The 25,232-nt window shown below is 41.6% G+C and overlaps 1 protein-coding gene across 2 annotated transcripts in view; it reads left to right on the top strand.

The window, feature by feature from the left end:
• SAMD12 (sterile alpha motif domain containing 12) overlaps positions 1-24,349 on the top strand; it is a 169,264-nt gene extending 144,915 nt beyond the window's left edge. For both annotated transcript variants that reach the window (XM_062570568.1, XM_062570567.1), the window contains exon 5: positions 20,637-24,349. In XM_062570568.1, the coding sequence (XP_062426552.1) occupies positions 20,637-20,659 (23 nt within the window). In that variant the 3' untranslated portion in view covers positions 20,660-24,349. The remainder of the gene's footprint in view (positions 1-20,636) is intronic.
• The last annotated feature ends 883 nt before the right edge of the window (positions 24,350-25,232 follow it).

Raw genomic sequence — 25,232 nt, 5'->3', positions numbered from 1 at the left:
GGCTCCTGATGCAAGTTTGTGAAGGCAAGCGGCAGCTCAGGAAGGAAGGTGCAGCTTGCTCCTTTGTTCCAGCGCGGCGCCCCGAAATAGTAACGAAGGGAAGGCAAAAAAGTCTTTCAGTTGAAAGGAGATGCATCAGTGCAAAGCAGTCAATATTTGATAATGTCCCTCAGCCTATCCAAGTGAAGCTCCTCCTTACTCTAAGTTCAAGCCCTACGCTGAACCTTTTTAACACACACTGATGGAGATTTCCCAATGCCGTATTTTCAAGCTCTTCATCAGGTACTTCAATAAGTGGCCTGATTTTCAAAGGTAACAGCACTACCCTTTTTTGCTCAAACTTTAATACAGTTTGAGACTGTTGGGAGCTGCTGAAGGTCTGTCATTCTTAAAAAAAAGAAAGAAAGAAAAAGCTAATCTTCTGAAAATCGCCACCTTCAAGCAAAGGGTAATAGTGATGTTATGTTACTCTAATCTCACTGATGACTATTTTTACAAACCAACTATAATACATTTACTAGTACATGATGAAGAGCATAAATAATTTAAACAACAGTTGTCAAAATAAATGAGCAAAGTGCATTTTGTGATAAATTACAGTGCTTTTTAAATGTGTTTCTCAGTTGCAAAATTCAGTAATTTGCAATGGATCTCTCAAACATTAAAGTGAATTAGCAAACATCTACTCTATTAGCCATAATTCTAATCTTAACTAGAAAGGAATTATTTAGTACTATTTTGGCAAGGGTTCCTCCTTAATATTCTTTTACAGCCACAGTCTTATAGTGTAGTATAAGTTATATATGTGTCCTGGTAATTTTAGAGCTGAAAGATGATTATGAACAGTAAAGAATTTGAACAAGCGTAAAGATATAATTGTTTAAATAGAATTTAGCAACATTTCATATTATTGGCTGCTTCAGTTTTTCCTTTAGTATGCTAATGTTAACCGAATTTATACTTGCTTAAGGAAAGCATAAGAGGAAGTTATTTTTTAAAGGCCCAGTATCAACATTAATATATATCCAAGGCATACATCTGCTTAATTTGTCTGCTAGCTTGTATTTAGTTTAGAATTTAGATGCTGAAACTCCATTGCCATTGGTCTTTTTTTCTTTTCTTTACGTACATCTAGACTTGTTTTTTTGTTGTTTTGAGTTGAGATTCTTTAGATAGAAAAAAAAATGTGGCTGAAAGCCCACAAAAATTGGTAGCAGGCTTCAGGTACACTGATGATAAATGAAGTATTTTTTTAAGCATTTGATTTGCATGGACTAGTTATGGAGGTGATGGTATGTTTTGAAATAAATAAGCCCTAGTCCATTTAATCTTGCCTTGGAATCAAAGAGCAAACTTCCTTTAAGTATTGCCCAGAATGAGGAGAGACAAAACAGGAATAGTTAAATGAAAACATTTAGGGATAAGTCTGGTATGCATCATCACACACAAAGGATGAACTGGAACAGAGGAAAATATTTTTGGTTGGAGCTGCTGGCAGTGTGGGTGTATGCAGAAATAAGTGTGAACACAAGAGAGACAAGACAAATTGGATACCCATGGAAGTAAGTAATAATTAAATGGACAGCTTTGTCTAAAAGGGGTATTTTCCTAATTCATCCTCACTGGTCAGACATGCCTATATCTGCACTAGGGTCCAAGTTCATTCCATAGACCCACATGGCATCTTCAGAAGGGCTGAGATTTTTTTATCCTGGTTCTTGTCTTGTCAACATCAAAAAGGCCTTTGCTTTTGGAAATAAACCTCAAAACATACATTTCATTTGAAGGTACAAGTGTCATCCTCCCCAACTCTAGATATTCTGTCTACTTTGATATTGAGCTTAATATTTCTACTGGAGAAAGAGACTGATAGGTTATATAATTTGATTCCATATTCACTATTAAAAGGATCAAAGTTTGCAAAACTTCCAACAATGGGACATGGGGAAAGACTGTCAGATGATACTGGAAAACAGCTAATAGCTAACCCTGATTCAGCAGGTTTACAGGTATAAGGATGATGCTTTCAGGTTCCCAAGAAGGATCAAAAAAGTTTCTAATTCCTCATTCATAGTACTTGTATATGCACATACATAATTCTGTGCGTAAGTTTTGTCCCTTTCTTACACTAAACAATTACTGTGGAGTTGGGAGGCAACATCATAAAGTCCCCGAAATGGTAATGATTGGGGTCTGTTTAGGATGACTGCTGCTTCTAGGTGCTGAGAGCTCCATTAGCCCCAGTAAGAGTAGACCAAGATGACCAGCAAGTCCAAGAATCAAAACAGGTATAGAGAATTAACAGGGAAAACTTATCAAGAAAGGACAACTCACATTATAGTCCTCAAAACCTTTTGTCTGGTCCTTAAAATCTCAAATAAGTTTTAACGTAACTTATTACCAGCACTAGAATTAGCAGTGGTTTACCAGAACTCAGTACTGTAAAGGGCCTTGACTGTTCCCAGTCAAGTCAGTAATTTTACTGTTGTGCAGAGCAGTCAGCACCAGCCAAAGGGCAGTCAGGATCTTCCATAGAAATGATCTAGGGAGACTTTTTTTCACCTTTCTAGTGCTTGCCATGGTGCATCATCTTCAAAAGGCATGGTTTCCAGACTAATTCCGTTTCTCACAATCAAATCCTGTAAAACATTTTTAGAGTGTGTTATTACTCATAAGTATTTAAAAATGGCACCACCTTACTCAAAAATCTGTTCCCTGTGTGTATTCAGATTCATGATTGCCTTGATTCACTGAAATAGTTTTGTTGTTTTTTTCCCCCTTAGCTCTGCAGAATGAGCACAACTGACATTTCATCTACTCATTTGCTAACTAAGGTTCAGATTCATCCCATCTACCTTCAGGTGCCTACCAGGTCTCTCCATGCTCCCTCTATAGTCAGCTGAAGCAGCACTAATGTCTGGAGAGTGATGAGATTTGGATCTGAGGACAGGAGGCTAGTGCCTGTCTCTCTCCTCCGACTGCATAGAGAGGCTACAGATGTAATTTAGGTAACAGGAGAAAGTGTCTGAAAATAGTTGGATGAATCTGGGCCACACTTTTGTATGCAAGGACTTTGTTGGTACCAGAGAGAAAAGATACCAAGCATAGTAGTTACACTTCAGGTTGGATATGTCGTATAAGCAGCTAATTTTGCGTGGTGAGTGAACTAATACCTTATAGCTGTTAGCTACTTGCACGTTCAGTGGTACTTTCGGCCTGGTCTGTGGTAGATGATTTAACATGGTTTCAGAGCAGACCCACGTCCTCACCACAGATGTTAAAGAACATTTGGAAAAGCCCAATGGCGTTCTGAGTGTCAGGAGTTGAGAAGGATGTGCCGTAGCCTTGGCTTTAATGAGGAAGTCTGTCAAGCCTTCCAGGAATCTCGTGCAGGCTGCTACAGAGGCTTCAGTAGCAGTGCATCAAACATGGGGAGAAAACGAGGTCGCAAAACTCTTTTTCCTGTTAAATCTGGTGAACTGCAGTTTTGTAAAGACATTAGCCACTCAGTCATGAGCTCCTGTCTTAGACAGTTGTCCTGCAGGCAGTCCTGCTCCCTGGGAATAGCGGTCATTTTCTTTAAAGGGTATTGTAAATGATGCCTCAGCATGGTGGCACGGCTGATGTACTGTCAGAAGTGCCGCTGGATCTGCAAAATGTAGGTTTTAGTCATAATCATTTGTGGTTATTATATATATATAGTCACAATAGATTTTGTGGTACATACGTAAAATATATATTTTTGATATTTTTCATGGTATATTTATTTATTTATTTATTTATATTTTTATATTTTTTGTGACATTTTAGCAAGAATTACACCTACTTACAAGCACCATATATTGGCAACCAGAGATGATGGCTCTCTAGTAATGGACACAACAAACTCCTTTGTTTATGGACAACTGAATGTACAATTCTGCAGTTGGTTTGTAAACTACTATAACACCCACTTATATGAACAGCACTCTGTAAAAGCAAGATAATCACCCTTTATCAACAATTATTTTAAAATATAATGTACATAAATAGGCTTTCAGTTCTTTATCTTCTACTTCAACTCAAAAACAATATACTTAATTAAATTGAAAAATTTGTTGTTAGCTAGATTTAAATATCAGCACTGTAGTGCATATTTTTTCCACATTGTTTCATTACAAATGGCATATATCCCATTTGTCTAATCTCTATTTCTGTGATTACAAAATAGCCATGTTATATAAAAACAACTAAATTATATATTTGCATACAATACTGCTGTGCCTCTGTGGAAGCCATTTTGCACTGCTCAGTGCATACAGTTTCATTCATTTAAATGATTTGTTATTTCACCAGCACTACTGTGGAGTTGTTCCAGTCTTTTGCTTGAAAACATCTTTTTCATTATTCTACTCTAATTACTGAAAATGAAGTAAATAATGTTTAGTAAAATAAATAATAAAAAAAAGAAAGTACTGCTAATGTACATTGTAATTTTTCATGTCATTTAAACCTATGAGATTTTTGTAGCTTGAATTTCAAAGTCTTTGGGCAGACACCAGCCTTTGGTTAAATGGATAAATGAATAGCAGAGTGGAACCCTGATTCCTGGCTGGGCAGTGACAAAGTAACACTGCTAAAAATAGTTTGCAGGATTGGGCCCTCTGGTATCAAAAGAAAAGTCAGAGAATACATAATTCAAACAAAAGCTCTGGCAGTTGCCAGTGTGCCTACTGTCCCTATGGCTATTTAAAAACAAAATCAGTTGTGCCTGTTACCTGCAGTGTAGTCAGTCCATTTACAAGCTACTGGCTTCATTCTTTGTTACCTTTCTAAATGAAGTTAAACATCCACGTTCTTTGGAAGCCCACAGTTAGCATCCAGGGAGGCACCCAACCCACATCCATGCTGTGAGTACTTCGGTAGTGGAGCCAGCTTCTGAGGCTCCTACCACTGCCCACAGCCATTCTTATCCACTCCCTGCCAAGGCTGCTGGAGCTGTGAGTGATAGGGGAGTGGAGCTGTAAGGAAATCTGTGAAATGAGATGGTTTAACTCATCTTTAACCATCTCAGATGAGATGGTTTACCTCTTAACAGTGGCACGTATTGCTTTTGGGGTTTGTTTTTCACGACAGATTACTTCACAGCTCTGCCGTACTGTGGTATAGCAGGACTGCTCCAGCTGAAAGGCAGTGTTATGTACTGGAGGAAGGGAAAAACAAATTGGAGGACCAGGGCCATCTGCACTATGGCACGATTCACGGCATAGAATTGTGCTCCCAGTATTATATAAATGTGCTGGAAACAAATCCATGCTTTTCATTGCACAGGTAGAAGGGGAGTCTCTTTCCATTGCATGAAGGCACAAAGACAAAGCTGGCTTGGTCATTAAACAGAAAAGCTGCTGTTAGGCATCCTGAAAGGACACTCCAAAAGCAGATGTCAGGGAAGTATTCTCAAAATGCCATGTGGAATTTGCACAGACAGATAACAGCATTGCATAAATAATACACTTTCATATAGGAAGCTGAACAGGAAGAACTAGTGTCTAAAATTTGCTTTCCAGCAGAGAAGTGCAAAATTTTGGGATCTTCTCTTTTATATTGCAGCCTCAGAAGTTTTGCCTTTTAACCAGAGATATCACAGGTTATTTGCTGGCTGAATTCTTGAGAATTTGAATCAAAATCAGAAAGCTTTTTTTTTTTTTTTAAAAAAAAAGAATATTTGTTTTCTACATAGACACAATAGTATCTGCAAGATGACAATCAGGGATGAATGGATTTCCTTAGCTTCCAACAGATTGCAGAATCACAGAAGGGCTGAGATTAGTAGGGACCTCTGGAGATCATCTAGTCCAATCCTCCTGTTCAAGCCAGGTCACCTAGAGCATGTTGCATAGGAGAGACAGAGACCTACTGGAGTGACTGCAGCAGAGGTCTACTAAGATGATAAGGGACTGGAGCATCTCTCATATGAGGAAAGGCTGAGAGAGCTGGAACTGTTCAGCCTGCAGAAGAGAAGACTGGGAGATTTTATCAATGTGTATGAGTATCTGAAGGGAGGGTGTAAAGAGGATGCGGCCGAACTTTTTTCAGTGGTGCCAAGTGATAGGATGAGAGGCAAAAACTGAAACACAGGAAGTTTTGCCTGAACATGAAAAAAACTTCTTTACTATGAGGGTGACTGAGCACTGGAACAAGTTATCCAGAGAGGTTGTAGAGTCTCCATTCTTGGAGATATCCCATAGCTGTCTGGACATAATCCTGTGCAACATGCTCTAGGTGACCCTGCTTGAGCAGGGATGTTGGACTAGATGATCTTCATCCTGTCCGTTCCAACCTCAACTACTCTGTGTTCTGTGCTTCTGTGATGACCTTTCAAAGATGATGGAAAGTGGCCTAGCAATGATGTCCTCCAGTTCTGTCAGCCCTCATGGGCACATCTCTTCAGGGCCCATGCGCTTGAAGATGTCAGGTTTGCCTAAATGATCTCTAACCTGATCCTCCTTCACCAAGGGAAATTCTCCCTTTCTCCAGACTTTCTCCCTGGTGACCAGGGCCTGGATTTCCTGAGAGCTGGTCTTAGCTGAAACAAAGAAGGCATTGACAATCAGGGATGGACGAACTTTCCTTAGCTTCTGACTGATGGTCAGGGTAAATTTATGGTAGCCAATTTAGAATTGCTGACTGGAATAGCCACATCTGTGTGATAGCTATGAACAATATCCATGCACAACGAAGAGAAGCTTTTCAGCGATAGCAGAAGGGGTAGCTTCTTAAGCTGCAGGTCCCACCTAGGTTTGGAATTAATTTCTAGTCTGGAATATAGGCCAAGAAGTCAAAGACAAAAGTTCTTGTTGGTGGGCTGCATTCAGCCAGAAAAAATTAACCGGTATGCTCTGTTAGGCCACAGATGCAGTAGTCGCATGGGAGCTTCTAACCAGAGAAAGCCAGAAAAAACTGAAGCATGAGCTGTAGCAACGTGTTGTAGTTATGTCCTAACGTGATGACATCATTTTCCTTTGTAATCTCAGAAATGAAAGTAGAAACTGAATGGGAGTGTCAGTTAGAAGTTGATATTTAGCATATTTATAGCTCTTTAGGAGATCTTCATACCTCACACCCTTTGGGACTGAACTCCAGAGTCCTGAAATCTGGGACTCAGAGAAAACCCCTTGTGCAGGGGGATGAAAAAAATGGCAATTCCTTAAAGTCTCATACTGTAATGAAACACTAGTTTTCTGAGAGTTTTTTAGTTTTGCAGCCTCTGTAATGTCACAGTTTTGTTTTTTCCATTTAGGCATTTTATTAGCAAACTGTTTAAGTGCAACCTCTCCAGGAACATTGGTTCATCTAGCTAAAATATCAAGGCATGGAGTCTACTAGCTAGATGGTGTCCGACATCCGTTTCTTTATGTTGCACCCAGTTTGGTGCTGAGCCTCCAGCCTAAGTAGGGATGAACACTGAACACAAAATCCTTAAAGTGTGGATTGGAGGTGGCAGTGAACTGGCTAAAAACACTGATTGGTGAAGAACAGTCTGTCTGTGTTTATTTTGAGGCTCGTGGAACAAATATGAAGGCATGGCTACCTGAACAAGTTGCTGTGAGGTAATTTGAAGTGAGAGTGCAAATGCTGAATGTGTGTGGTGTGCTCTTACTCAGTAACTGCACACCAAGCTGCCTTGCACTTAGCACAGAGTAAGGGCATGCACATGGATACTTACAGCAGAGCATCTGTTCTGCTGTAAATCCAGACGCTGGTTACCTTGCAGTAATGTGTTTGTGGAGGCATACCCTTAATTATCCTAAATAGACAAATGCATGATGCAAGCTGAAGATTTCAGCCATATGGACATGCCAGAAGTTTCAAATCTCTTGTGCGTGAGGCTGTAGAAATGTCTTGAGGGGTTACCAGAACTTGTTGCAGCCCTAAATCTGCTTTTGAATGATATGTCAGCACTTGCGGGGGATAAATATTAAAAGACTTGTAGGAATCATTAGAGAAAATTTTCACAAGTAACTTAGAAATTAAAGTCCTGTTGACTTTTAATGAGACTTTGGTGTGCGAATCACTTGGTTTGCTTGGTTTTCTTTGTTTGTTTGTTTGTTTGTTTTTAATAAAAAAGTCTTCTCCATCTTCTTTCTATCCAAAATCTGTTTCATGCTCCAGTGGCAGCAATCTTTTCTTCCCTCCTTCCTTCCTTGAAGCAAAAATTTAATTGGGATTTGTATCTTTCTGGCACTGGAAAAAAAAGAAAAACACACATCCCACATTCCCCTGATTTTTGGAAGCAACTGAAGTTTGCATGCACACGAATTGTGATAAACTGTTTGGCCTGAGATAAAATGGTAAAACTTCTCCTACAATTGTGTATTCCTACCAACCTAATTGTTTACCATGGGTAAAATAGTAAAGATTTTTAACAATAAACAAAGCTTACACTTATTTTATTTGCCCATGGGAATTCTTTAACTGTGATGTTGATTTGTTCATATATTGCAAATAGAAATAAAAAGCTAATATCAGTGGCAAATTGAAACAATGTGGCAGCATGGACACAATAAATTATTCAGCTGCAAAATGTTATCAATAGTACTGAGTAAATCATTCCTCTAACAAACTTCAGTACTTTGTGGATTGTTTGCAGGAGGCATCTCATTTTATCAGCTGTGTCCCTAAATATCTAAGAATATCTAAGAATATTATTCAGTGTGTAATTTCTGTGTCAAATTCCAATATCCAAGACCTCAAAGGAGTTTAGGGATCTTACCTTTCCCTGGAATCTATAACATTTTTTATTTCAATAGAAATGTAAGCATTAAACATGCTAATCCTGAGCATTTTGCATATTAATTGGAATTCGTAACAGTCAAATTAAAGGATTAATTTGCAATTACTGTCACCTCTTACCTGCCTTTTATTTGCTGGATATCGACTCTGAGCTAGTTGTCTTGGTAATCAGTGGCGGGAGGAACTCCCAAAGAATAGTTTATCCAGTATGAGAGGTACTGTAGGATACAATGGATCACTCTTCCAAGGGGCCTGTCTTTCTCCAGTGGTTGTAGATGAAGCCCAGATAGCTAGCTTGCCCTGACTGCTTGTGTAGAATAGGAGAAGTGAATTTGTTTGTGCAAACACCTGCTGAACTTCAGAGTGAGGGTCAAGTGAGTTGGCACTCTGTGGAGGGAGTTATTTCTCATAGCTCAACAAATCCAGGGATGTATTTCCATATCCTGCTCTTGTGATATACATTTATTCTATGTTGCAATTTGCAGTTATCTGTGGAAATGGCCAGGCAGCTTGAAATAAGCTACTTAAACCAGTTTAACTGAATCATCTCAGAAATACATGCGAGTTTGTTTTCTTACGTGTCTAACCTTAAAGACAAGCTCCCAGGTGGGAAAGAGGTAGGGTCTGAGTACCTTCTATTAATGCTGTTCCACTTTGTGAAGAATACTGATTTAGCTGATTTAGTGCTTCTTTAGTTGTTTATTTAGCTAGACAACAAGGGGAAGTCTAATGGTCCATGATATGGAAGATAAGGCTTTCACCTTCACCACTGAGTTTTAATCACTGTTTTGCTGCATATTTCACTGTCTTGTATCCCTCAGCCCATATGCTATGTTCTGCAGGTGAAGAATCATAGAGTCATAGAATCAGTAAGGTTGGTAGGGACCTCTGGAGATCATCTAGTCCAACCTCCCTGCTCAGCAGGGTCACCTAGAGCATGGTAGACAGGGTTGCATCCAGGCGGGCCTTGAAGATCTCCAGAGAAGGAGACTCCACAACCTCTCTGGGCAACCTGTGCCAGTGCTCTGTCACTCTCACAGCGAAGAAATTCCTCCTCACGCTCAGGCGGAACTTCCTGTGCTTCAGTTTTTGCCCATTGCCTCTTGTCCTGTCACATGGGACAACTGAAAAGAGTTCACCTCCATCCCCCTGACACCCTCCCTTCAGGTACTTACACACACTGATAAGATCTCCCCTCAGTCTTCTGAGGAGGCCCAGCTCTCACAACCCTTCCTCATAGGGCAGGTGCTCCAGCCCTCTGATCATCCTCATAGCCCTATGCTGGACTCTCTCAAGTAGCTCCTTGTCTCTTTTGTACTGGGGAGTCCAGGACTGGACGCTGTACTTGAGATGAGGCCTCCCCAGGACTAAGGAGAGGGGCAGGATCACCTCCCTCCACCTGCTGGCAACACTCTTCCCAATGCACCCCAGGAGACCATTGGCCTTCGTGGCCACAAGGGCACATTGCTGGCTCATGGTCAATCTGTCACCCACCAGCACTCCCAGCTCCTTCTCTTCAGAGCTGCTCTCCAGAAGGTCAGCCCCCGGCTTGGACTGGTGCCTAGGGTTATTTTTCCCTAGGTGCAGGACACTGCCCTTGCCCTTGTGGAACCTCAGGAGGTTCCTCTCTGCCCAACTCTCCAGCCTGTCCAAGTCTCTCTGAATGGCAGCAGAGCCCTCAGGTGTGTCAGCCACTCCTCCCAGCTTGGTATCATCAGCAAACTTGCTGAGAAGGCACTCCATCCCCTCATCCAGGTCATTGATGAAGAAGTTGAACAGGATGGGACCCAGTACTGAGCCCTGGGGGATACCACTAGCCACAGGCCTCCAACTAGACTCCACGCCACTGATGACAACCCTCTGAGCTCTGCCTTTCAGACAGTTCTCAATCCACCTCACTGTCTACTCGTCTAACCCACACTTCCTGAGCTTACCTATGAAGATGTTATGGGAGACAGTGTCAAAAGCCTTGCTGAAGTCAACGTACAATGTCCACTGCTCTTCCCTCATCTACCCAGCCAGTCATTCCATCAGAGAAGGTTATCAGATTGGTTAAGCAGGGTTTCCCCTTGGTGAATCCATGCTGGCTACTCCTGATCACCTTCTTTTCCTCCATATGCCTGGAGATGACATCCAGAATGAGCTGTTCCATCCCCTTTCCAGGGATGGAGGTGAAGCTGACTGGCCTATAGTTGCCTGGGTCCTCCTCCTTGCCCTTTTTGAAGACTGGAGTGACATTGGCTTTCTTCCAGTCCTCAGGCACCTCTCCAGTTCTCCAGGACTTTTCAAAGATGTTGGAGAGCGGCCTGGCAACAACATCCACCAGCTCCCTCAGTACCCGTGGGTGCATCCCATCCGGGCCCATGGATTTGTGGATGTCTGGCCTGCCCAGAGGATCTCTAATCCTATCCTCCTCAACCAAAGGAAAGTCTTCCCATCTCCAGACTTTATCCCTCACATCCAGGCTGCAGGATTCCTGGGGGCTGCCCTTAGCAGTGAAGACTGAAGCCAAGAAGGCATTCAGTAATTCTGCCTTCTCTGTATCCCTTGTCACCAGGGCCCCTGCCCCATTCAGTAGCGGGTCCACATTTTTCCCAGTCCTCCTCTTGCTACTGGTGTATTTGAAGAAGCCCTTCCTATTGTCCGTAACGTCCCTTGACAGACTCATTTCCAAATAGGCCTTAGCCTTCCTTGCCATGCCTCTACACACTCTGACAGCATTTCTGTAATTCTCCCAAGTAGCCTGTCCCTTCTTCCACATTCTGTGTATTTTCTTCTTCTGTCTGAGTTTGGCCAGGAGCTCCTTGCTCATCCATGCAGGCCTGCTGCCCCCTTTGCTGGACTTCCTGCACATAGGGATGCACCGCTCTTGAGCTTGGAGGAAGTGATGTTTGAATACTAGCCAGGTCTCCTGGATCCCCCTTCCTTCTAGGGCCTTAACCCATGAGATTCCTCCAAGTAGGTCTCTGAAGAGACCAAAGTCCAGTCTCCTGAAGTCCAGGGTTGCAATCCTGCTTGTTGCCTTCTTTCCTTCAGGATCCTGAACTCCACCGTCTCATGGTCACTGCAGCCAAGGCTGCCCCCAACCTTCACATGTCCAACCAGTCCCTCTTTGTTGGTTAGGACAAGCTCCAGCAGAACACCCTTCCTCGTAGGCTCCTCCACCACCTGTGACAAGAAGTTATCATTGATGCACTGCAGGAGCCTCTTGGTCTGTTTGTGCCTTGCTGTGTTGTCCCACCAGCAGATATCAGGGTGGCTGAAGTCTCCCATGAGAACCAGGGCCTGTGATATTGAGGCTACTTCCAGCTGTCTGTAGAAGGCCTCATCAATTTCCTCTTCCTGGTCAGGTGGCCTGTAGTAGACAAATCCAAATGATGAATGAAAGTCTTTTTCCTGAAATGACATTTAGCCCCCAAAACCTCTGTTTGAAGTGTGGAGATGCCCTTCTGTTTGGCTTTTAAAGGTCAATTTTCTACCTCGTGTTGAATTATTTTCTGCCAGGAGATTGGTGCTATGGCTGGCTATGCCTATGCTGCAGCACCTGAGCACTTCCCAGAGTCGGATGCTCAGCCTGCCCAGGTGATAAGCACGCATGAAAGTGAGAACAGAGAGTGTGCCCTCTTCTAGACACATGCACATCCCTTGGAAGGAAAGCTAGCTTTGCAGCTACTGAGGAAGATGTGTGGTGGAGAATACCCCAACAGGTCCTGTAATCTGCCCCAGAGGGCCCACTTGCCACCCATTACAGGCATGGCTCATATTGCTCTAGTTTTTAGGGAGGGGACATTAAACAAGGCTGGTTGCTTGGTTGGCAGCAACTAAATTAGCAATCATCTCTGCAGAATACAGAGAAGACATTGTGGTCTGAAACCATTTTAATATGTTTCTGTGTCATTGTTTTTTCAGGAACATGACCTGCATGATGCAGAAGGAGACAGAGTAATACCCAAGTGCTTTGGATAGCCTCCAAACAAAAATAATAGGAAAGGGGCAGATCAGAGTAAAACAGAGTTCACAACTGATCCAGGGGTTCCTGTGCTAAGGTGATTATTACTCCTCAAAAACGTGAGCAACTGAACATCTCTTGCCTTCTGGATATTGGCTAGATACTCTTTTTTTCCTGTCTTGTTTTCATGAACGACTTATGTACTTGGCTCTGTGACCAATACTGCCCACAGAATTTCAGGCCTTAGACTTCATGCCTGGCTTAGGAGCATCTTTGATGCATACAGTCCATTCTTCATTATCAAGCCTTTCAGCAGAGGTAGTGTTACTGGTATCTGTTTTATGAGGAAAAGTGTGTGTGTGGGGGGTCCCACTACTGTGCTGAGATCGGCCTAAAAGATAGGGGGCAAATAACTCTTTTTCAGGAGGAGGTGAGACAGCAAAGAAAGGATTACATGCACCTTCTGGACTCTTGTCAGACTGTTGCCTAGAGAGTCAGGGCTAAAGGTAGTGACGACCTGCACATAAATGCACCAAATGCAGCAAATCCTGCTACGTACTCTGAAAAAGCAGATCTGGAAAAACATCTTAAATCAAACGTCCGTAGTCAGTGATTTTTAAAATCTCTTTTTAACTTATTATGAACTGTAAAATAAGGTGAGGTTTTTATCACTGAGGGATTTTGAAACTGAGACATTTTGTTTGTGAAGTGCTTGGACAATGACCACCCCCCCAAGAAGAGCCCGTGAGGACAGCAGTGATTCCTTCTCCAGAGCCAGGGTTGAATGTTTTCCAGTAAAAGAGGTGGTGGGCTACCACTGAACCACAAGGATATGCTGAACTAGAAGGACAGAGCAAAATACTGAATGACTGCTCTTTTTCTGGGTTCAGTCTATTTGGTGCTCAGAGCAATGCAAGAATCCTGGGGAAAACTTAAGATGTGATCATACAGGTAAAAGGTATATCATAATTCAGTTCTCTGAAGAGTTAAATAAAATTGCTTGTTCTTGGGAAGGGGACCGATTTTATAGACTTCATGATCTGTTTTGTTTCAGCGTAAATATGTATGTTGGTGGGCATGTGCGCAGTCTTGTAGGTACTTAGTTTTAGCAGGTTTCTTTTTTATTTTTGCATGGATAATCATTTCACAGGGTGGAAACTAACTTAAAATTTAGAATTCAGGAACCTTAGAGTGGGTTGTCTCCCTAAAGATGAATAGTTTGTTCCACCTATTCATTCTGCGTATGCTCTGCGTAGGCTTTGCACAGGCAGTGAGGGATCTGTAACTGCGGAGAGTTTCCAAAGCCTTTTGTTGTAATACTTTGATTTTCTAGTGAAATCTTTATTTTTTTTCTGATTGTGCTTCTGAACTTAACGCGTATTTTGCGGAAGATCCCTAAATGAGTGGTACGATGATATGTTGGCCAGAACTGGTTCCCAAATGCTGTGGCATGGTTTTGTACGCAATAGGCTTGAAAGTGTGGTGCAGAGCTGCAGGACAAGAACAAGGACAAGTCCCAGGTGGTGTGCAGAGCCACCAAACCGCTGCGGGCCACCTGGGACTGTGTGGCTAAGCACCTTATTTGCATGCTGAAGACACCATTTAACGCAGTATTTTTTTTTTTTTAAGTTTGCTCACTTTGCACAGTTCCTGGGGCTTTATATTTAAACCCAGTCACTTGAGACTGAAATAATACATATGCAAAGGCTCAATATGTTGTTCAAATGGCTATTTAGAGCCACCAAGTGTGGAGGACTATTCATCTGTGACAATCTTTTCACTTCCTGCAGAGCACCCCACAAGGACTTGTGAGATCAAGAACTGATTACGGGTATGCAGTGGAGAGATCGGCATGATAAGGAATAAAGTCAGCAATCTCATATGCATTTTCAGTTTCAGACAGCACCAACTGAAGCTATCAGGCTTTTTAGCATCATATTCATTTAAATCTTTCTGTTTTCTATAATTTGAAGAAGGACCTGTGTTTACAGTCAGTTCACTGTTGATATTGATGGGCAAGTCTGCAGTATATCAGAATCCTTTGAAAGAAACCCTAAACACAAAGGAAGTGGTTGCATGCACACTTTCAAAATATTTTAACTGCTTGTTAGTTAAAGGAAATCATCACTGTGTTCTGTTGAACACAAATGTGCTTTTCTCTTTTTGTGTGTGTGTGCATGTGTTTCCAACAGCAGGAAGGTGGTGGGACATATAAAACATGTTGAGTAAGAATGAATGAGCCAATTTGAAAGACAAAAGTCTCCTGCAGGATTTTGTCTGATTTTGGAACCAAACTTTTAAACATAGGAAATGTTCAGGTTTTGGTTAGGGTTAGGAAGGAAAAGGCCGTAAATTTATTGAGGCAGATTTTTTTCTGAGGTTTCCAGATTAACACTGCAAAATCAAGCTCTGAATCTTCTAAAAGCCAACAGTTTTTTAGAGTGTTTATCAGAGCAGAGATGGATTGTAAGCTCAGGCCCATTAGAGACCTGTCCGTCATGAACTCTGATTTTTGAAGGAAGAGACAAGGAAGCAAAATTATTGCAGAAATCATCCCTACAAAGAATCAATATATATTCTTGTTTTGTTTAACATAGTAAAGCGATTGAGATATTTGCTTTGGTAGGGAAGCTGGAACTGTACGTGACTCATGAGGAGAGTCTTGGCTATTCTGACTATTGGAGGACATAGAATAGCTCAGTGAAACACATTTTGGACAACTACATTTTCAACCCATTCTGTGTGAACCAACTGTGTTCCACAGAGCAGCTGTGATAACCTCTGACTAATTGGCTTTTCAGAAGGTTACCTGCTGAGAGCATCTGCCATGGCATCCATTCTCCCAGAAATGTTTCATCTCAGAATTGCCTGATGTAGGCTGCAAAGCCCAGCATCACAAGCAAGAAGTGAATTTTCACTTTAGTCAGAATATAGGGGAAAAGATTTGCCTGGCCTTGCTGGATATTCATCATCTGTCTTAAATCACTGGCCATGATTTTCAAACCAGCATGTCCCCAGCTGAGCTCTAGATCTGTCATTGGGGTCTTAATAAAAAATAAAGTACAGGAAGAAAATAATCTTTGGAATAAAATGATAGTAGGTATGTCTAAACTATCTTTTGAAGGCCTCCATAAGGCAAGATTTGCTGTTGAACCAGACAGCAAATGTGCAAGTGAGCCAGGATCCTGCATATCCGAGCACTTGCAATGGCTTAAAATGGCTTTTTTGATGGTGTTAGGCAGCATCATGCACAGCGTGCCTTGCCTGAGCAGGCTGTGCACACGCAGTTTGCCAGCTGCTTCTTCAAAGCCGTTGTGTGGACCTGGGACCACTCAGAGGGAGCCATGGAGAGATATATACATAATGCCTAGAAGTTTATTGTGTATAAAGTCATTTTCTTGCATATCTTGTACTGAAATACTTATTCAGTAGCATATTTATGGTGATGGTATCAAATATTATTAAAACTGTATTTAGGTGGATTAAGAGTACTCACTTATGGGAGCAAATGGTCCCCCAAAAAATGTTTTAAAAAAAGTAACCCTGAGCTAAGATTTACAAAAATAACGATTCACATGTCAGCTGCTTTTTGTTTTAAAGACTCTGCTCCTGGAGCCTTGTGATAATACATCTATATCACTGTTCATTTGGGAAAAAAAGGCTTTTGGCTTCTTGATTGGGGATGAAAATGAAAAATATGTCCTAACTGTAACCTAAAAAAATTTAGATGAAGGGAAGGCAACATTTATTTTTAATTATGTGATTTTTCAGTCATCATAATTATTTTACAGGCCTCTCATTAATGAATGCTGAGCACTTGGGATTAGAATTACTGTCTCTGAAGCTCTAGATGTAATGCTGGTAGATCCACCTTTATTGTCAGCCTACTCCAAAGCTAAAATATTGTCTTCCTGCTTTGCAAGCAAATTCAAAAATCAAAAGCAAGAAGGGACTCCCTTCCTTTTCCCCCCTTGGTATTTTTCTACAGTACCTGCACCACTTTTGACGAACAATGCTAAATAACCTTCAAGAATGTATTAGCTACGAGGGCTTAGTAACGAGGGGAGAATCAGGCCAGCCAGACCAAGACGTGACCAATTTGGAATTAAAACCAAATTGACCGTCTTATCAAAAATTGTGCATGTCTGTTTGCTCTCCTGGCTGCTGGATGTTGCATTCAGTCCATTGATTAATATGTCACTGCTTAACATCATTTTAACAGAGGCTGTGGGGCTGGGACGCTTGCGCGGAAGCAGGGAGTTGTGTCCGTGCAGCTCCGCGGGCTGACCCGTGCATGCGTGGCCGAGCGGAGGGGGCTGCCGTGGGACCGAGTTCGCTGGCCAGTGCTGCTCAGCTGTCTCTCCTGGGCTGGCTCCAGCGAGCTACAACTGTGCTAACAGTTGGAGGCAACCTTTGATCTCAGGCAGTGTTGACTCTGCTTATCAGTGGCCTGTTAGATAATAAGGATGTGCAGCAATAGCTGCATTTACCTAGGGGAGACGAGATGCAGAGATTCCTCCCATTGCACCCACAACAGCAGTTGGGTGATTTGATGATAGGGCAAACTAAGCCCAGCCACAGCATCAGGGTAATCCAACCCAGCTGGCGCAAATTGTCGCAGTGGGAAACTGTGGGAACCCTCATTCCTCTTTGGCCACCATGATTGACCAGGATCCATAGCTCCCCAGAATAGATATTTTGTTTTTAAATTAACTTCCTTAAAGCCTCACAGAGACACATCAAGCTCTCACACTGCAGTGATTATAATTCAGCATGCAATAAATAAAAGAGTAAATCTACAAATCATCTGGCAACCATTTCCTTTTGTGATGGTATGAAATTCTTCAGAGCCCGTGATATGCCTAATTATTAAGCAGCAGGATGCAACAGGTCTAATAAGCTGCAGAATATTGGAATGCCTTGAATGACGTAAGAGACAGGAGAAACCTGTGGCCTTGCTGTCACAGGAAAAACACTAGTAGATGTAGCTGAATGCAGGTTTGGACCAGACTCAATAGAATAGTTGGGATACGGAGGTTGGAAATAGGCATTTTTCATAATAATTCCATGTTTGAAATGTTCTGACCTTAGCAATATAGTGTAAAGTTAGTCCATGTGGTTAGTTCTAGTAAAGGTAAGAAAATCATGTTTTCTTTATCAGGATCTCACAGCTATGGAAATACGACAGATAATATAGCTAGGTTGAGCTGAGTTAACATGTATTTAAAGTGGATGAAAAATATGTCATTTTCTCAGTTAGAAAAAAAAATCACACAGTACTGGTACTCAGAAACAGAATATGTCTTTGGCTTTGAAATGATTGGTGTCTTTCTACAGCAGCTCCTTGAAATGTCAGGTGAGATTAGATCTGTATGTCAGTGTGTTGGTAAGCAGACAAACCCCTTGCAAAAGGCAGTCTTCGTTCCAAAGAGCTTACAAACTAAGGCAGTGTTTTCAAAGGCAACTGCTCATTTGTGATACCTTTGAAAAGGATTGAATTTTCAGAAAAGTGAAGTATGTAGTGTTAGAAAACCAGGATCCTGAGAGGACTCTCCACTGGGCACCAAAACTGTAGGTAAGTAGGAAGAGTAAATCCTGCCCTCAAGAGACAAGGTGATGAGAGCAGAAATGTGTTAAATCACAAGTAAATCCTCAGTTTACTGGCTCTAAATTCAGAGCTTAACAGAATTACTATTTTCTCTTTGGTTGGTGTCACCGGTTGCCTCCAGCCTGGCTCTGTTAGGTGCCCACCTGGCACAAACGGTTACACTGACACTGCGGCAAGCAGGCCGGGCTTGGGTTTGAATCAGTCTCTGTTTCTCCTCATTCCTGAGTTTCTCAATCCGAAAGGCCAGCTGGCTTGCTTCAGACGATGTAGGCAAGGGGGGGGGGGGTGGCTGCGGCACTGTGGCAGGTGCCTGGTGCCCAAACTTCCTGACAGTTCTTTCAAGAAATAAAACATTTCCTGGGTCCCAAATGTGCACCTTTCTCAAGACGCTACTGACACAGGTATATCACATAGTATATAGTCACAGATGGTGATGGGATCATCACACTCAAGACTTGGAATGTGAAGGCAATGCACTTGTAAAAACAAAAATGAAAAGTAGCACTGTAATCAGAGGAATGTGCCTGTGCAAGGAAGGGAAGAGCTGGGGACACTAGCATTCACTGTTCCTGTGTTTCACGCACTGTGTTTAGACTGAGGAGTAAAGTGCTCAAGAGAGGGTGGTTTTTTTTAATTTTAGTCTACATTTTTCCAGAACCTGCTGGTTTAACATCCCATCATCTCCTTGTCTGGCTGGACCTTTGCTACTGTAGCTGCAAGGAGCTGGGACTGGGAGAGGCAAATATGAGCAGGCCACTAGGCTGATGGTGCCCCCCTAGAAAAGAGCCCATTAGGCATGATTTTTGGAGGGGTGAAAAGCAGAAAGCCACTGCAAGCCTTGGCAGCAGCCATATCCTGTTAGCTTTACAACTTGGACTTTGGCCCAAAGAAACCAAAGATCCAGCTCTTTCTGCAGGTACACACGTGTCCGTCCATGCAATAGGAAGAATGTAACTGGAAAGGGAGCAAAGCACACCCCAGTGACTTCTGCCCCAGCTCTGCCCATCAGAGATGGGGTCCTTCACTTGCCCTGGTATAGCAGTACACAACGGCTGTAAAACAGATCCGAGCTAGTAAAACTGGTGATGTTGAGGGCTCTGGGAGAAAACAAAGCTGTGTCCAAACACAGCCTTTGAAATAGCACACCGAACTTGTCTCGCTGCATGACTCCCTGTCTCCGAGGTCTAGAGTAAGCCAGTGAAGAGTGGTTTGTATGCATTTGAGTGGCTAAATACTGAAAAAATGAATGAATACATTACTGTGTGAGTAGTCCTGCACAGGCACTCATCTCCTGCTCAGAAAGGCAGAACAAATCCTCATCAGAAAACATACAGTCGTAAACCAATTTAGGTTGGGAGGGCCTTCTGGAGAGCATTCAGTTAAATCCTGCTCAAAGCAGGGCCAAGGTAGGTTGTTCAGGGCCTTGCCTGATGGTGTTGTGAGTATCCCCATAAATGGAGATTACACAGCCTCTCCAGCTAACTTGTTCCACCATTTGACCGCCCTCCCTAGGAAGAATTTTTTCCTTTTCTCTAACTGGAATATCCCATATTGCAATTTGTGTCCATTACCTCTTGTCCTTTGACTGTGCACCTTCAAGAAGCGTTCTGGTGGAGGAGAAGGGGAACTACTTGAAACCTCCACATATTCCTCCCTTACGATGTGAGCCCCTTACAGTTATGCAAGAGCTTTTGGGCAAGGAATAGCAGCATCAGTGCCACAAAAAGTCAGGGAACTTCACTGCTTCTGACAGGGAAAGGGAAACCCCTTAGGTTTGTTATGGGGTCTGAAGCAGGGAAGGAAATGGGTGAGCTGTGTTCACGTCTCCTACTCCTTGCTGGCCAACTTGTACTGCCTTGGCTGGCAGAAAAGGTAAGGGAATATTAGTCCCTACTTCAGGATTTGGATGAGTCTTTCCAGGATTATCATGCCTTCAACAGTGCATGCAAGCCCACCCAAAAAGAAGAGCCTGCTTTCTGGGACACAGACTACAGGAAGAGTAAACACTAGTTTAAGGACAGGCAATAAATTCAAGTAAGATTTGTTAATTTACACAAATCATTGCCAGTCTGCACTTTATATTTATCTAAGGAATTGATTATGTGCTGAGTTTTTTGGTTGATGACTAAAGCTGATTAAAGTAGTTGGGTCACAAGATACATTTCTAGGAGTAGTTTATCTTTACAGCAGAAGTACATTTACTCAGCACAAACCTGACTTTTTTGTTTTAGTTCAAATATACTGTAATTCTTTTGCTCTATTTTATACTTACTGGATGGTTTGGGTTTTATGTTTTGTTTCTTACAGCCCCAGCAGAGAGCTCTCCATAAATATTTCCAGCCTCAACAGCTGCTGTCCTGCCACTTGACATGAAAGTGAACTTTTCTTCCTGAGAAAAACCATAATAAATGGCACTGCCAGAAGGTGACCATGGAGGACTGACGACAAACTTGAAGTAAAATCATCCTGCTTGAGATGATACATTCTGGGAAGACCTGGTTTGCAGTGGATTAAAAATGCGGTGCATAATATCCAGTGCTAGTTTGTTTGAAATGGTCATTGACAGACCTTTAGCTGGAAAATTTCTTCCAGTTTTCATCACTGTGCATAACTTTGAGTTCCCTTTAGGGGATAGTCTGTGCCCTTCACTAGAAGTCCTGTTTTAGCATGGCAACTACTGGATTCTTTTGTTATGTATGCAGATGGCATGATGTTTTAGGAAAAACTTGCAGCAGTTCTCCAATCTCGGTGGATATATTCACAATATTACACCCCTGATAGGAATGTAAACATGTCTTGTATATGTTAGTTTTGCTGTCTAATGGTATTCTGTTGAAAAATATCAGCACTTCATAGGTGCTTTCTGCACAGAAAAACTAGCACAGTCCATATATATATAAATGTCTTTTTTTTTAATACAGAGGATATATTTCAGTATTTGTGCTGAGACTATATCCAAACTGAAGTCCATTACTTGCATACCTTCACTAATTCACAGTAGATTGTGTAGATAGACTTGCACGTGGCAAATGTGTGACTTTTACTTTATTGAGACTTACAGAAGAGCTGTCACAGAGGTAGCCAAGAACAGGGTAAGTTGAATGAGCCATAAGAAACTGTCTGTTCACCCTCTTATCCACCAAAAATCAAAAGTTGTCATTTCCAGGGTGCCAATGCAGTTTTCTTAATGAGGGAGAAGAAAGGGAGAGAGCCTTTCTCAGAGATATGTTTGACCCTGGGTTTGGTTTTCAATAAAAACAGTATAAACTGGAAGAATTCAGTTTTTTTATGCTAGTTACCTTTTGTGTTTTGGGCAGGATTGGGGAAACATAGTCCAAACTTTGAGTTCCCTCTCAGAACTCAGTTCAGAACTCTCTGAATCAGGTAAAGTGTAAAACTGTATATTTCTAAGGAGCAAGGCTCTCTCTCTGGAGAGGGCAGACTTCATTAACTTTTTTCCACTTTCTACCCAAAACAGTATTTTGGTAGGAACCTGGAATAAGCAAATGGTTTTAATAAGCCTTTCAGTATACTGTAGCAGGCTCAAGACTGTTGCATTCAACCTGACCGTTGTTATTTGTTCAGTCTCTGGCTGGTCTCATCACTGGCTGTATCACAGCTGGCTGTGGTACCGTTTTATCCATGGGGACTTAGTGGAGTTAGTGTCTGTCCCTCACATCAAGACCTTCTTTACACACTCTTTCTAGTGAATTGATGTCATCAGCATGCTGAGGGGACTTAATTGTTTGTTCCTTTTCTCTTGAAAATCAAGGGTAGCTTTGGGGGTATTTAAATACCATCATTCTCTCCAGCTAGATGGATAGGTGCTGTAGAGTTGCTGTTAGTATAACTGTGAGTGAGATACTGTACCAGTGTGAAGATGCAATGATGGAGAGAAGGTGCAAGTACATTAAGTCAGAGGAATACCTTAGAGCCCGCTTCTACTTTTTAAAAATTATTGTACAGTTCATTGCTAGGGAATGCAAGGTCAACCAGTGAGGGTCCCTGTACATCCAACACTCCAACACACACATACATATATGTGTGTGTGTGTATACAAATATATATATATATACATATACATATATATATATAGATATATGACAGCTCTCCACCCATCTAAGATTCAGCATGTTGGATACTTCTATGCTATTCAATTCAGAAACAAATCATTTTTATTAATGGCCAAGATTTTCAGAAGTGGCTAGTGAGTTCTGAAAGTTTGGGTCTTTCCATGGGTTTTCAAATGGAGCGCCCCAAAATTTTGAGGCAATAAGCATGTATATTCTTTTTCTGAAAATCATGGTCCCTAATTATAAATTAACTGTTTTTAAAAATTTCCTTAAAACATAAGAATCTTTGCCAGCTGCAACATACACATTTTTAGAGTTCTAGCATTGCAAGTTGGAATCTGATACTTATTAAATGAATTGGCCATGCGCATTGCTGAATTCTATTCTAAGCTTCAATAAATTTTATAGCTCTTTCTGTTACAGATTTTAAAAATGTACTCTGGCAACTGCCATCAATTTCATATCAGTAAAGTGATTTAACAGAAAGTTTGATATCAGTTATTTTAGAAAGAAGGAGACTGCTATAATTTTGCAGTAGGGGTTCTCTTATTTTACTACCTAATGAAAAATTACTGAAAAAATTTTGAGTGATAAAAGAAGCGTTTATCAGAGAGCATTGCTCTAAATGGGTTTAAGAGAAACTGCTGGGTTAGGGGAAGAGCCACTAGAAGCATTTTGTGTATCAATGTTAGTTTTGAACATCTTCCAGTATATGGGCATGAATTTAGTTGTGTGAACTCCTGTTAAAACAGTTTGTTTTAAAAGCTTCCCAGGATTTTAGCTATGGTAATCTAGAAAAGCAGTGTTACAGGCCCTGAGAAATGTGAAAATAAAGTCCAGATCCTTGTCTAGACAAACATGGTGAGAATTTTGCTGTAGGTTTCTATTAGACCAGTCTTGTTGGAAGCTGTTGTAGACCTCCAGCTGCCAGACAGCCTACGCATGTGAATAACATTTATGCATAAGCAAGCATCATTCCACTGAGCCCAGTGACACTCCTCACATGTGTACCTGTCTGCAGGAGCCATAATGAAATAACTGTACTTCTGACTTGCATTTATTCATCATGTTTGGATTTTTTAATGACTGTTATGCTCCCACAGTAGGCCATGCTTCCTCAGGGATATTTATGAAATTGTTCTACATCTGTTGAACAACTATCTGGTTCCCAGCATATTCTCCTGAAAACTTTGTAATATAAATAAATATGTGGGAGAGATTTTTGTTACTATGAATGGGGGCAGGTACTGTGTTCTCGGAAAGGCTACTGAGTGCAGACAATCAAGTCTACTGCATTTTTTATGCTGAACACCTTATTAATAGCAGACACATCCGCTTTTGCCTGAGTCGCAAGAACAGGTCTATGGAACGAATGCTTTATCTCTAGTCAATAAATCATTTATGTCAAGAGTGCCAAAGACCAAGTCAACATGAAAGGGAACGAATAAGTTATTCCGGCAAGGGAAGTGAATTTAAATATGCTCAGAGCCATTAGTTGAGTGCAAAAGAGTGGGAGGCTAATGCTGTTTTAATAAAACAGCAATTATCAGCCCTGTGGAGGGAGATATATTCACAAAGGCCAGTACTACCATTACATTGATTACTAGTTGTCATCTCTGAAATACAGGTAAAGCGAAATAGTGTCGCAATCAAGACGCTATTCTCCATGTGCAGCCGGGCAGCCTTCCTCCTGTGAGCAGGCACTCGCCTGCCTCCGCCGCTCGCCTGGTGTCTTTGGAGAAAGGTTGCAGGGTCAGGCCCCGCTAGGAAGCACGGATAAACTCAACTCTCCTAAGTACTCAAACTGCGTGGAATCTAACACTAGCAAGCTGAAAGGATTGCTGGCCTCGGAAAATATACTGCAGCAGAAAAATATCCTTTGCACTATCTTATTCTTTGGTTTTTTGTCTTATTTTTTTTTTCCATTTCTGGGGCTTTTTTTTTTTTTTTTTTTTTTTTTTTGCCTGAAGCCCCCTGATTTACTCTGTTAAGGACAATAAAAGCTTTCTGCAGGGGAGTTTGCAGAGCTTTGCTGGCTCGTTGGTCTCACCGTCTGTCTACATGCAGTGCTCCAGCAGTGGGTTTGATCCTCACTGCCTGTGTCTTGGAGTAAGTGTTGTTACTTGACAACTAGACTGAAAGCAGCTGCAGTGCCATTAAGGAAATCCAAATTGTTAAAAATGACAAAATTTTTTTTGTTTAGTTTGTTTTTCAGCAGACCCTAGGCCAGCCCCCAGCAGATGTAAACTGGCACTGATCCATCAAAGTCACTGGAGGTTTGTGGATTGATGCAGCCATGGAGCCAGTCCTGGTGTGACTTTTTTGTTATAATTTCAGCTAACCTCCCCCACTCCCCATGAAGACACAGGATTTCAATTATTTAAAACTATCTCAGGCAAGCAAAGTAAAAAATCCTGCATTTTTCACCTCAGTCCTCTTTTAACAAACATCTTTGCAATCAGAGTCTCCTTGAAAGCCCCTGCTACACGACTGTGGTATAATTGACCATGGTATATATAGACTGTGGTCAATAAGATTTTAATTTAAAATGAAGAGGTCCTCTGGTATAATTAAAATTGATAGGGGAAAAGTACTACCAGCAATACCTACAACTTCCTACAGTAAAATTTGCTAAAGCTATCCAGAGTGCAAAAAACCCCTACTAACATAATGTGTAGGTGATTAGGCAGCAATTAAGGAAAAAAATAGATATTTGATGAGGGAAGCCAAAGAAATGTGTGGAAATTCAGTGGCCAGTAGGTATAGCTAGTAATTCTTTAAATATATCCTAATAAATACAGTTGTAGCAGAGCTAAGTCTGATGTTAGAC

Source organism: Rhea pennata, chromosome 2, assembly GCF_028389875.1.
Source record: "Rhea pennata isolate bPtePen1 chromosome 2, bPtePen1.pri, whole genome shotgun sequence".
Classification (NCBI taxonomy): domain Eukaryota; kingdom Metazoa; phylum Chordata; class Aves; order Rheiformes; family Rheidae; genus Rhea; species Rhea pennata.
The sequence above is the reverse complement of the archived record's forward strand: the minus strand, read 5'-3'. Positions and strand labels throughout refer to the sequence as shown.